The following is a 12,566-nucleotide window of genomic DNA, read 5'->3' as shown; positions in this document are numbered from 1 at the left end:
GACACCGTTGTCTTGCAGAAGTTGGTGGAATTTTTTTTTGCCCTTTATTTGTTGTTAAATTTTGTTGTCATATGCCAAATATTGTGTAATTAAAGGTCTCAATGGCCAACTATAGATAAACAATGAACTTAATAACTGATATTGGTAAATAGCTAATGGTTGTTTTGACTTTAGAAATAAATTTCTAAAAAAAGAGTAATACTATTCTTCAACTTATCTCTTTTTGTTCTGGTTTGCGTTTTTTTCGTATTATACAATGTATCATTTTCGTAATTTAGCCTCATCATTTAGAGCTTTTTTAATTTTTTGTTGAATCAAACAATAGTTTTTCTGTCGTTTAAACGTTTTAAATGATGTCTTCAGGGCTTAGACAATTTGTTTCAGAAGAGTTTTGTGAAGTTTAGATATTTTTCAGTTTTTGTGGTTTTTTTTGTTGTCATTTTGTGATAGTGGTTTTTACAAAAACCGTTACAATGGTTAAAGCAGGCGCAAATGAAGATTTTATATTCTCGCGGTTAATATCTTATAAATTTAATGGCTTCAAAATTGTGGTTTCATAAAGTTGTTTGTGAAAACTTATTATTTCATCTTGTATATAATGTTATTTTATAGTCTTATGATTTAGTCTCATTAATAACAGTCGCAATTAATTTTCCGAGGAGTGGCAAGACAGACTGCATACTCTTTTAATCGAAAGCTTTTGTTGGCTCTGGATTTTGAAAATATTTGTTTTAATAAAAAAAAAAGAGATTTTTGAGATCTGCCAATTTTATTTCTGTTAAATTGTAGCTAAGCATCTCTAATAACAATATACATCAATTATCTATTAAAATACAATTTGCTCTTCATAACGGTTGTAATTTTCTCAAATGGTCTTTCTTCTTGGAACAACCAATTTTCGTAAACCAATATTCGTGATTTTTGCATATTTGCCCCCTTTTTTGTAGGTTTTTGTTTTCTTTTCACAGTATCACAATAATGGGCGTCATTTGATTTTTAAATTTCGACACCTTCAAAAAATGCAAACAAAGATTTTTATTGTTTTTAGTGATCAGCTTAATATTAAATTGATTGGGGGGACATCGTTTTCGTGCTTAATTTTTCGTGCAAATTTTGTTTCGCCTGTACTTGTCGTTTTTTTTTTAAGTCGTATGACAAATCCTGGATAATGAAAGGCCTAAGTCGCTCTCTATTGAGGTGTAAACGACTCTCAATGATTTCATTCGATGCGTAATGTTTCTAATCAGTTCGAATTAGTTCTTTTTTTTAAAAAAAAAGCATTGTTTTGATAAACTTTGCCACTTTTGCTCATTTCTAGTCGACTTGTTGCCAAGTCGCACTGAAGAAAAGTCCCATATTTTGTTCCAAAAAAGTGCCAGCTAATCTTCTGAGTTTAAATTTTATCTGATGCCATTTTGACTTGGTTATTAGTGGTTTTCAAAAATGGACAAGGAGTTTTGGTCGTAATTGATATTTGTAACTATTTGACTTTTATTGCCGTCGTTTCTGGTAGTCATATTATGGTAGCCACAGGTCTCATAGGCCCTCTAGAGTAGATTGTTTTATTCTTTTTAGTAGTTTGTTGAACGATATGTTGATGTGTTATTTTTTTTATCTCTTCCTCAATTGGTAGACAATTAAGTGAAAAATGTAGATGAGCGGGGTCGGAACTTAATGTGCGAACGCACATTACCGAGCCTCCTTGTTATATCTTAGTACTGTTACCAACTTTTCGTCCGATTGTTTTTTGTCTGACCGTTTGAGTTTGGTCCTCAAAAACGGATAAAACAGGTGACGCCGATGGGACACAAGGTCACTGAGAAGCGCTCAGAAATTTTCAAGTCTCGGTACAAATCGCCAAAGCTGCTCGGAAGACACAAACTCATGATGTAAGGTAATGTTTTTGGTGGTTTAAGCCCCCAATCTCTCCACCCCGCCTCCTTTCACCCTAAGTCTCCCGTCCTACTTCCCTGGGCATCCACAATCCTCTTCAACCTAAATTTAAGCCACATCCCCCAGTTCTACTTTTGGCCCTCTCTGTTAAACATAAGCTAGTTTTGGCGAAGCCAGCCGCCAGGCAGTCGTATGGGAGCAACTAGCTAGACGTTAGTTGCGTTATAATTTGCAAACAACTTCTTAACGCAAATGTTTCTGCTGGGGGTTTGTGTGATATATCGTTATACTGTCAATGCTGAGAATAAAATACTATGAGAACATCACAAATACCGTAATTGTACAGGATGAAAAAGTGATATCAATTGCTTTAAAAAAGCTAGTCAAATTCCTGAAACATGTGCTCAAATGGTTGTCATGGTGGTAGAATTGCTGAAAAAAAAGACATGTGTTCCAAACCTTAAAAACTGAAGTACTGCTCAATGCTTCCAATATTTTAAACAGCGCTGAAAAGAAAACCGTGTGTGCGGAAATTATTTTTGAACATTCATAAAGCTTCATCTAATAATAGCATTCGCAAGAAGGTCATTTCAATGTAAATGGGTTATACTTCTTTTCAACCCGATTCATTTAACCCCGCATATTTTAACCCCGTATCTTTTAACCCCTTTATGGTTTAACCGCTGTCTCATTTCACCCCTCTATCATTTTATCCCGCCAATTAGGAGTGGACAATAAAGGCATATTTTGTCATAATTAAGTAGATAACTTAATCCCACGTTCGGTTGTGATAGTTTCATATCAAGTCCCACGGGCCGCTGAGGCATGGTCATGGACTGCAAGGCATTTCTAAATGATAATATTGCTAATTAAATAGTCCCTATTTTACAGCAGATTAAAATCGGGGTGAAATGATAGAGGGGTTAAATGATAGAGGGGTGAATAAATCGGGGTTAAATGATAGGGGGTTAAATACATAGGGGTGGAAAAGCGGGACACCTATAAATGTATACATAATCTATTTGCCTTAATTTGCTGCGTCATCGCCTGTAGATTTTTCTAGCCTGAAACAGTGGGAATATTGTATCATATTTCGTTAATATATTATTTTGGTGTCTGCTTTCTCCTATATTTTTGGCCTGTTTTTTTCTTCATTTTTTCGCTCGCATGAATGCTTGACTTGCCGAAGGAAACAGAATGAACCGATAGAGCGGTTAGGTATTACTATATAGTGTTTGAGTGAAGGTCGATTGCTCAAAAAAGGAACGGTAAAAGTGGTGATTTCGTCTTTGAATTTAAGACGTGGAGTGAACTTTTGTGTTACTTAAGTTTGTTGACTTTAAAGTGCTTTCGCTCAGAATTGTGATGTATGTCGATTTAAATATGGTTTCTACGGGTTAACATTGTTTCTTTATCTTTTTCAGTTCCTTTTTAAGAAAGTAAGCATATGTAATACAGCACTAACTCGTCTGAAGTTTTGTTCCTGTCGTGAAAATTAGAATGTTGTTTAAATAGTCTTTAGTTCCGAGAGGCCTTCGTCAACCTATAGTAAAATTATTGATCAATATCGGTTGCGACAACAGAGCAGTTTCAACGAAATATTTCTATACCAATACTGCGTAAATATTCCACTACGAACTTCCATTAGTCGTTTTCTCGGAATTAGCAAATTTGTACTCGAATTTGAAAAGCATTTGAGATGCTTTTGATTTTTTTCTTTAAAAAGCTTTCACTCATATAAGTTACAGCGCACAATTGTTGATATTGAAAATTATAGCTTGTGTTCTCCCCACTTTGGTGAGGCAAGAAGAATACAGTTTATTTCGATGAATAAACGACCAGAGTGTTCTCACTTCAATCTGGTGCCTACTTTTTGAGATACGCCTAGTGTTCATCTCACGTTTATTATCTGTTTGCTGAATTACCTGACGGTAAGTTGCTCTCGGACGAACTTCGAAGCAATTGTTCTAAACGTGTGTGTGTTTTTAAAAAAATTCTTGGCCGGGTGTCTTGGCGATATTTCCCTTCTCGAGCGGCCTTTTCACACTTCACAACTTGTTTTTTGCGCTACCAAAATTGTTTTTATTCGAAAATTAAGTCTGTCCTAAAACAAAAGCAATTGTAGATAAGAGAACGCAAGGGGCTGATAGCCGAGATGTTAAATCATGGAGCCGATCTGATGATGATGATGAGGTGCAGAACACTACAGAGCCATGTAACCCTTCTGAAATTAAGTGTCAGCTGCATTTAATATAGTCTTCGATGCTCAGAATTGCAGGCACTGCAAAATGTGGAACCACAAAATTGTCAATTTAAGCAATTTAAAACCTGTTTGCGCGCGTGCGTGTATCTTAACAAGTCTTTTAGGGGCCAAATTTGATAATTGAAGGCACTGTAATTTTTCACATTTGGAAAAATATGAATTAATTTAGCCTGCTGTTGTTTTTTTGAGACAACGAGTTTTTGGTGTAACACTTGGAGTGTATATGCTGGGAGATTACAACTGAAATACGTAAATACCCTGATAAACTTAGTATACCTGAATTCACAATCAGAATTGTGATTAGAAAAGAGTTTATTCTGTAATGGACTCGCTGGACGATAACAAAGCAGCAGGACCTGGTGAAATATCAATTCGTCTTATAAAGTCTTGCAACTTATTTATAGCCGTACATCTACAATTCGCCTTAAATGAGTGCATTAAGGAGAAAATGTCCCCAACTAGAATAAAACTGGCCAATGTCGAACCAATTTTAAAAAAAGGTGATTAGTTGGATAGTATAAATTATCGACCAATTGCTGTAACTCCGAGTTTTGCAAAAATTTTTGAGCGCCTCTTTCTGACTCAGAAGACGGAATTCATTGATAAGCATAAAATTATAAATAAATAGCAATACGGATTTCAGAAAAAAAAAGTCAGCAACCAATGCAGTTTTACAACTGGTTGAAACATTTTCGTCTAATTTAGATCAAAGCAAACAAACTGCTGCTATTTTTCTCGATTTTTCAAAACCTTTTAGTTCCATTTTGTACAACATTTTTCTTTAAAAAAATTGATTTGTTTGGTTTTTCCCAGGAAGCAAAAGAATTGCTGTTTTCATTTATTGCCAACAGCAGACATAAGATAAAAGTTAATAACAAGTTCTCTGATTGTGAAATTGTGGATAACGGTGTACCACTGTGAAATGTTTTAGGACCACTCATTTTTCCTTAATATATGAACGATTTTTCATCTAATTTGAACACAACGGAGAAAGTAAATCAATTCGCAGATGAAAAAAGTTTTGTTTGTTGTGAAGAAGAAAATAGCGTACATGGGAAAGTCAAGGAATTTTAACAAAAAATAATGCTGAGATGAACAAGCTAACTTTGAAACAAAAAAAACCAAGTTAATATTTTTCTCGCGCAATAATTCTGACTTCGGATCTGTTTTTCATAAAAACATAGTTCTCTCAACACAAGAAAGTTGCAGATATCTTGGTATTCAAATTGACAGGAACTTTAATTTCGATGAGCAGCTGAATAAAACCATTAAAAATTGGCTCATGCTATAATATCAATATACCTGATAAGAAATCAAATTCCCCTGTGCGCGATTTACTTCTTTTGAAATCACTCGTGCTTTCACACTTACCGTTTTTGGCTATCTTTCTTCAAAATTTGTCTGCATAAAAACCTAAAACGCTTTAATCGACAGATTAACTGGGGTATAAAGGGTGCTTTCTACGCAAAAAGTATGACAAAGCGAGAGATCGGCTAACAAAGACAAAGATCCTACCGACTGAATTAGTAATAGCAAAAATGTTGCCTTTCAAATTTCCTTATGATATAGCCAGAGCAAAAAAATTCTGAAAATTTGCACGGGTATCTGAGTCTTATCCGACCAAAATAATACAAAATTAGAAAGAATGTCAAAACTAACTTTGGAATGATTTCGATTGTTCGTCAATGCGTACAAAAATACAATAATATATAACAGTGGCTTCGGTTGGCAAAAAATGGAAAACCTTTTTAAGAAAACCCTGAATGATTTCTTGCTCTCACAACATGAAAATATTCCTTTGAATAGTAACGAAAAAGCTTTTAAAAGTTATTTTTATTTTAAGGAAGAAAACAATCGGAAGAAAATTTTATAATTTGATTCTGTAAGAAAATTGATTGATTTTTTAATTTTGTTTGAATGATGTGAAGTATTTTTTTCAAGTATATTTAACCATATGGTTATTATTTAAATTGAATTGGTTTAAGAAAAAAAGAATTTCTATGTCTATTTGATGTGTCTATTTGATTGCTATGTCTATCTATGTCTATACATATTTGTATCGATTTTAAAAAAAATGTTTCCGATTTTCTAAGGTAATACAAATAAAATTAAGTCTTTCAATGGAAGCCTTTTCCCTTCTAATGACGATTTTTTGAAGCACTTCGGCTATCGTAATCAATATTCATTTTCGAAAAATTGCCCATACCTGTGTCTGGCGAGGGGGACGTGAATTAGATATTATATCTGGGCGAGACTGTAAGGGTCTCGTGGCGCGTTAGTAGTGGCGCTTTGCTGTGATTGTAGTTACGCGGGTAATAGGGGGAATTCAAATTTCTAAAATTTCTAAAGTTTTTTTTCTAAAATTTGATATTATAGATGATACCACCATGATTATTGAAGAATGTCAGAAAACTTTGCTGGTTCTGTAGAAGAAGAACTTCCTTTTATAATGTGGTTCCTTATACGTTCTCTTCAAAGAATTTTGCAATGACAATAATGGAGTGATAACGGAAGCAGCGTATTAAATTATAAATTTCTCAAATATTTTATGCATTATTTCAAGTGCTCAGAACTGCAACAAAATTCTCATATCTAACGATCGTAATAGTTATTCTGGTATAAGAATAATATGGTTATATAACTGTTGTTAATGATTGTTTTCGTATAAAACACGTAACTACGTCATTAGATAACTGCCGGGCTATATCAGTACCCTTAAACAGACTAGCTCAATGGATTAGATAGAATGATATTTGCATATGAAACTAGAATGTCAACAAAAACTACTTGTAGCTTAGACATCATTGCTCGTCGAAACACGGTGAAGGTTCTCAATTACCTCGGTGCCCAAGCATTGGAATTTGTAACCCCGATGAAGTACTCGACTCACTCAATGAGGGGTGAGTTGAACAATGGTTATTTTCATGAATGAACTAATGACGACCTAATGAGAGGAGACAAATTCACATCTCGCTCAACTAGAGGGCAGAATGATCAATGATCACATTTTATTAAAGTACCGCTAGAAAAAAAAGAGATCTGAAGCGCTGTTGATTTGGTGATCTGATGGGAAGCTAATCAAAGAGCTTAATCGAGTGCACCAATTTCTGATTTTATTTATTTTAAAACCTCAAAATATTTTAATTTTGATTATTTGAAAAATGTTTTCTTTTTGATTATTTTGATAGAAGTAATTTTAATTACTTGAAAAAACAAGCACGAAGAATGCCCCTTTTTTTAAATTTAGTGGTTTTAATTACTTGAAAAAAATAACATGAGGAGTGGTGAACGAAATTATTTCAATTGTGATATGAAAGCAAAAACGCGTCCATTGTATAATCAATTTTCGCAATATCCCACTAACAGAGTTGAGTTTACCTACAAAACAAAAACCGCTTTTGTGGGAAGTGCAAAAACACAAACTATCCATATTTAAGGGGAAAATTTCGGTTAGACGCTCATTTCGAGTATTTTTCGACCATATGTTTGAGCATTTTTGTCACCAAGTTTTCTTTAAAAGATTGTTCTGTGATTGATAAAGTTAGATAGTGTTTTTCAACGCTCACCGAGATAGTTTTCATATAATTGCTCCTAATTTCTTTTTTAATGGCTGCGCTGTTCCGACAATTTTTTTCGAAGAATATCCGAAATTATGATTAATTTTTGCAAGCCAAATCAAATATTCAAAAAGATTTCACTATCTAAGCTCTTTTTAGTTTAGTAAGTTTAGCCATTGTCAATTTTTAATTTAAAAAAACAAATTCTCTATCAAAACATATGCTACACTTCAAACACGCTTATAGTTATTGACTTTTTAATGCATAGACGCGCATGGCTTTATACACACTATACGTTGTTTCAAGCTACTGTTAGTTTTACAACTAAAGTTTATTTATACCATCTAAATTTTATACCATTGGAGTTGAATATAATTCATTTCTGACTCAGCTTACAAAAAATTTACAACTTCAATATCAAATTTAGTGATAAAATCAGACGTTGATTTCCATTCAAGAAATTGATAGAATGTTGGAGCTGTTCAAAACCCAAAACGCACGTGACCACTATCTGCAGTTTGCCAAACTGGTAAAAGCATTTCATGTTTCTCTTTATGTGTATAATTTACCGCTTTTATAAGATACAAGGAGAAATATCTGAAACCTGAAAATTATGTCAACAACTTTTTGTTCTTGGGAGAAAAAAGCGACCAAGGCAGTCGATTTAAAATTGTTCTAAACGTTTTTGCGAAGAATATTTTTGGAAGTGTTGAATAAAATTTCTTTTTGTAGTCATAAATTTTTTATGCACTACTTCACCAATGAATTAGTTTTCACGTATGATATGTTTAGTTTAATTCTTTGCTAAACAAAGATATTTTGGGATATTTCTTTAAGGCATATTAATCGTCGAATAGAAATAAACTACCTTAAGATACTCTCAACGATCCCCCAGAATCTACTAAGACTAGGATAGCCAATAACTTTACGGGCCTCTGACAAGTAATTGTAGATAAAGAAATCGAGCGCAATTCGCATTCGCCTAATTTGCGCTCGGTTCCTATATCAACAAGTACTTCGAAACATCTGTTTTTCTCTGCTGGTAACATGAAATGAAAATTCTCAAAACGGTAAAATGTTAAAAAGTATGCGAGGAAAGATCAATTAAAATAGCTGCAGTTTCCATTAATGTTTTTCTTCTTTTGTAAGCTACAAAGAAAAGGTTTTTAAATTTTTGTTTGTTCCAATCGCCATATTTTTTGGGGGTTCAGAACTTTATGCTACCTTTGCCTTTTTTGAGCCTTTTGTAGATATCCTTCAGAGAGATGAAAAAGTAGTCCCGTTAGAAATCTCCCAAAAAATTGAACTTTCGAGAAAACAAGTTTTCGAATTTTATGTTTCTCAACAGAATGAGGGTAAACTTTTCAGTTTGTTTTCCTTTCGATGACCTTTTCACTTTGCGTATATACTTATTTGCCTGAAAATACATTATTTGTAGTGGCTTTAAAACAATAGATGTTTCTTGAATTGTTAAAGCAATCCCTGATATCGATGAAAAATTATGCTAAGGGCAAGTTAAATGTAAAGTTTATGCTAAAAATTTGTGCCAAGGAAGTGAAAAAATTCGAAATATTTTCTTTTTTCGCATACCCTATAAAAGGAAAAATAATTCAATAGATTGCCGCAAAATTAGCCACCAATATCTTATTTGGCGTTATAAATCATTGTAACAGAATCAATAATGAGGAAAAGACTTTAATATTGTTCAGTTTTTGAAAGTTTATGAAGCACTTAAATTGAACATTAGATCTGGTTAGATTACTCAGCTACCAATGAAAAATTGTAGACTGAACAAAAAACAAAAAGGCATACGAAAATCCCCAAAATCGACTTGAACCGCAAATTTACTCATACCGCATCTGCTGTCCCACCCTACTCATACAATTTATTTGTTTCGTTAAGCTAGTCAATGTTTCTCCGAAAAATTCAAAGCAAATAAATGAGTGATAAATAAAGATCATAATTTATCCGAAGTTCATTTATTTATTAAAATAGATTGGGACAATTGCGTAAAACCAGAACTAAGAAAAGTTTTAGGGCCTATTTTTTGCCAAACTTTTGTACTTTTGTACTTTTGCTCACGAAGCAAGGAGTTCTTATTGTATAAAAATCATAACCTTTTTCAGTCCTAGTTACATCTTTTCCCGTAGATCTTAGAAATCTTATTTTTTTTCTCGAAATTCGCTTAGGATGAAAAATTAAATAGTTTTTTTTCTGAAATACATATTGAAGAACAGGATAATTAGACCAACAGCATAAATAAAGAAGAATTAAAGATCTTTGAGAACTTTGAAATTTTTTGCAAATTATTTGAAGAAAAAAATGAAGAAAAAAATAGTATTCATTTTATTTCAACGTATTTATTTTATATTTAAAAAAATCGTTCTCATTTTTTGTCGGGAAAGTAAGATGCAAAAAATTTAAGTTCTCAAACAAATTTAGTTCTTCTTTAGTTTTGCTGACGGTCTAATTTTGCTGTTGTTCGATATGCACTTCAGTAAAAACTATTTAATTAGTTTTCTTGTTAAATTACATATTAAAAAGTTTTTTTGGCTCCAAAATTAATGCACATATTTAGCAAAACTGGCCGTTTTTTGTGATAGCGGTTGCGAAATTTCGTGCAAATTTACTTCGATCTTCGTTTTGTATTTTTTGAAATTTGCTATGTCGATATATATTTTACATGTACTTTACAGAACATAAATATAGTTTGTGTACACGCTTGCTTACAATTCTCCAAGGTGAGGATCAGAAGTAGATTTTATTTTCGCGTGCTCTTTTAGTCGGTTATATAGGCAGGCATTCTGAATACTTTTATGCGACATTTTTCTCTTTATTTTAAAATTACTGAAATCTTGATTTCAACAGCACAAACCCGCGCATTTGTATCCTCATTTATGGGCGAGGTGATTTTGACGATCTGATTACATTTGGCGTAGCGTTTTGAGCTCTAAGTCAGGATTTTGAAGTGACGTTAGCTTCTTCAACAAGCCTCTTAAAACACACAATTTGCATTTTTTTTAAAAAAATCTGGCACTCTATATAAGGAAATCTGACCTCTGGTCTTGTATAATCTGACACTGCAGAGAACTGCAATTTTAAACCTTGCGGGTGATTTATTATCAAGTGACCATCCAAATCTCTGCACAAATATGTAAGCCATTCTCTGATGTTTCAAGAGGGAGGGAGGGAAGGTGACACAGAAAAGCTGCATGTAATGCATTTCTGCCAGTGACCATTTTAGAAGAAAAACTGCCCATTCGCTATTCGTTTAGTGTGTTAAGATTATGATGAATTAATTGCTGCAAATATATCACAAATTGTATTGAAAACCAATATCCGCAAAACACTGACTGAATAATTATTTATGACTTATCCGATGAAAAACGTTCCAGTGGTTGTCAATGCTTTTCGTGTGCAATTTTTGTTATAAACTACGCCCAAAATTATGAACTAGTTAAAACAACCATTATCGTCCAAATTTCCTTTTCAGGTAATAATTTAATTAGACAATGGCAGATATTTTGAAGGTGGCTTGTTTCAGATATCAAGACTCATTTTACAAAACCATCTCTTGTCTTCGCATACTCAAGAAGATGAAAACGATGATAGAGATCCAGATTCGATTGCAATTTGTGAGCAGATACTACAGCTGGCGCAGACTGTATGTGACTTTGCAAGGGAAATAGCCTCAAGACTAGACGATAAGGTTGAATTTTTGATACTTGCAATTAACTTTTATCTTTCATGACGTAAGATCTGGGAGCTCATCTTGCAAGAACATTGCAAGATCTTGAATCATTATTTTCTAAAAATTTTTATAAAGAAAAATTCATTTGTAAAGTTAAAGCCATTTAGCGAAAAAAATTAATGAAATGAAATCTTCATTAATATAGGACAGCACAATTAGTTACATTTACCAGCAATGAAAACAGGAGCAAATAATTCTGAGAAAAATTTTTTTGCTCAAACTGCCTTTAGTAGTTAGGACTAGACTAGTAAACAAGATTTAACCTCCACTGTAAACCTAGAATTCCCTCCAAACCAGCTCATTCAATGTTTTTGTTCCAACCCCTCTTGAGGGGGGAGGAACTATATACTCAAATGGGTTTTTTTGTTCAGAAAATTTTCACCGATCGATATATTTATCGTAGAGAGTTGAGAATGGTATCATTAGAAAGCTCCTCCAGCGCAGAATATGGAATTAAAAAGATTTTTTTATTTTCGTTTTTTAAAGGGAGTTATCGAGGTTTAAACGTCAATGAAAAGTAGAGTGTATTCCGTTGTTTTTATTCACATCTTTGCTTGAATTTTCGTCAATTTTGCTAAAATTTTTTACACTTTGTGAGAATAGTGTGGTTGATTTTATATTTAAAGACAAAAAGAATTGTCGATTATTTTGATTTATTTTTTTGTCAATAATTTGGGCTAAATTTTTCAAAATTCAGACTTTTTCATCAAAAACAGCACAAAATAAGCTCTTCAGTCCTCTTTGATTAAATTTACCGGAAGTACAACTCCAAAAAAACAATGGTAAAATATCTGTTGTCTCAAAAGGGGGCTATTATTACTTCAACTTCTGTTGAATGTGCTCTGTAATTAAAACTTTGTCCTTTTTGCTAACTTTACTAGTTGAATATCAAAAATGCAGAATTTATTTTTGAGTTTTTAACTAACAAATTATCTCAATCTATAACATTCGGAAAATCTATAACATTCGGACTTTGGGAGTGATTTTGTTTCGAAAAAATCTAAAAAAATTACTTACTTTGGCCACTCATTTTTCTCTACTTCTTACCTAGTCTCGTTTATGAAAAACCACATACTACATTATTGGTGTTTGAAGAAGGCGC

The 12,566-nt window shown here is 32.9% G+C and overlaps 1 protein-coding gene across 1 annotated transcript in view; it reads left to right on the top strand.

The window, feature by feature from the left end:
• The first annotated feature begins 8,032 nt into the window (after window positions 1-8,032).
• Window positions 8,033-12,566, top strand: part of LOC142335916 (uncharacterized) — a 112,649-nt gene continuing 108,115 nt past the window's right edge. Inside the window, exons 1-2 of the mRNA XM_075384299.1 lie at window positions 8,033-8,242; window positions 11,258-11,422. Of these exons, the coding sequence (XP_075240414.1) occupies window positions 8,183-8,242; window positions 11,258-11,422 (225 nt within the window). The 5' untranslated portion in view covers window positions 8,033-8,182. The remainder of the gene's footprint in view (window positions 8,243-11,257; window positions 11,423-12,566) is intronic.

Source organism: Convolutriloba macropyga, chromosome 3, assembly GCF_964194025.1.
Source record: "Convolutriloba macropyga chromosome 3, txConMacr16.3, whole genome shotgun sequence".
In the NCBI taxonomy this organism is placed as follows: domain Eukaryota; kingdom Metazoa; phylum Xenacoelomorpha; order Acoela; family Convolutidae; genus Convolutriloba; species Convolutriloba macropyga.
This window is presented reverse-complemented; position numbering and strand designations above follow the sequence as displayed.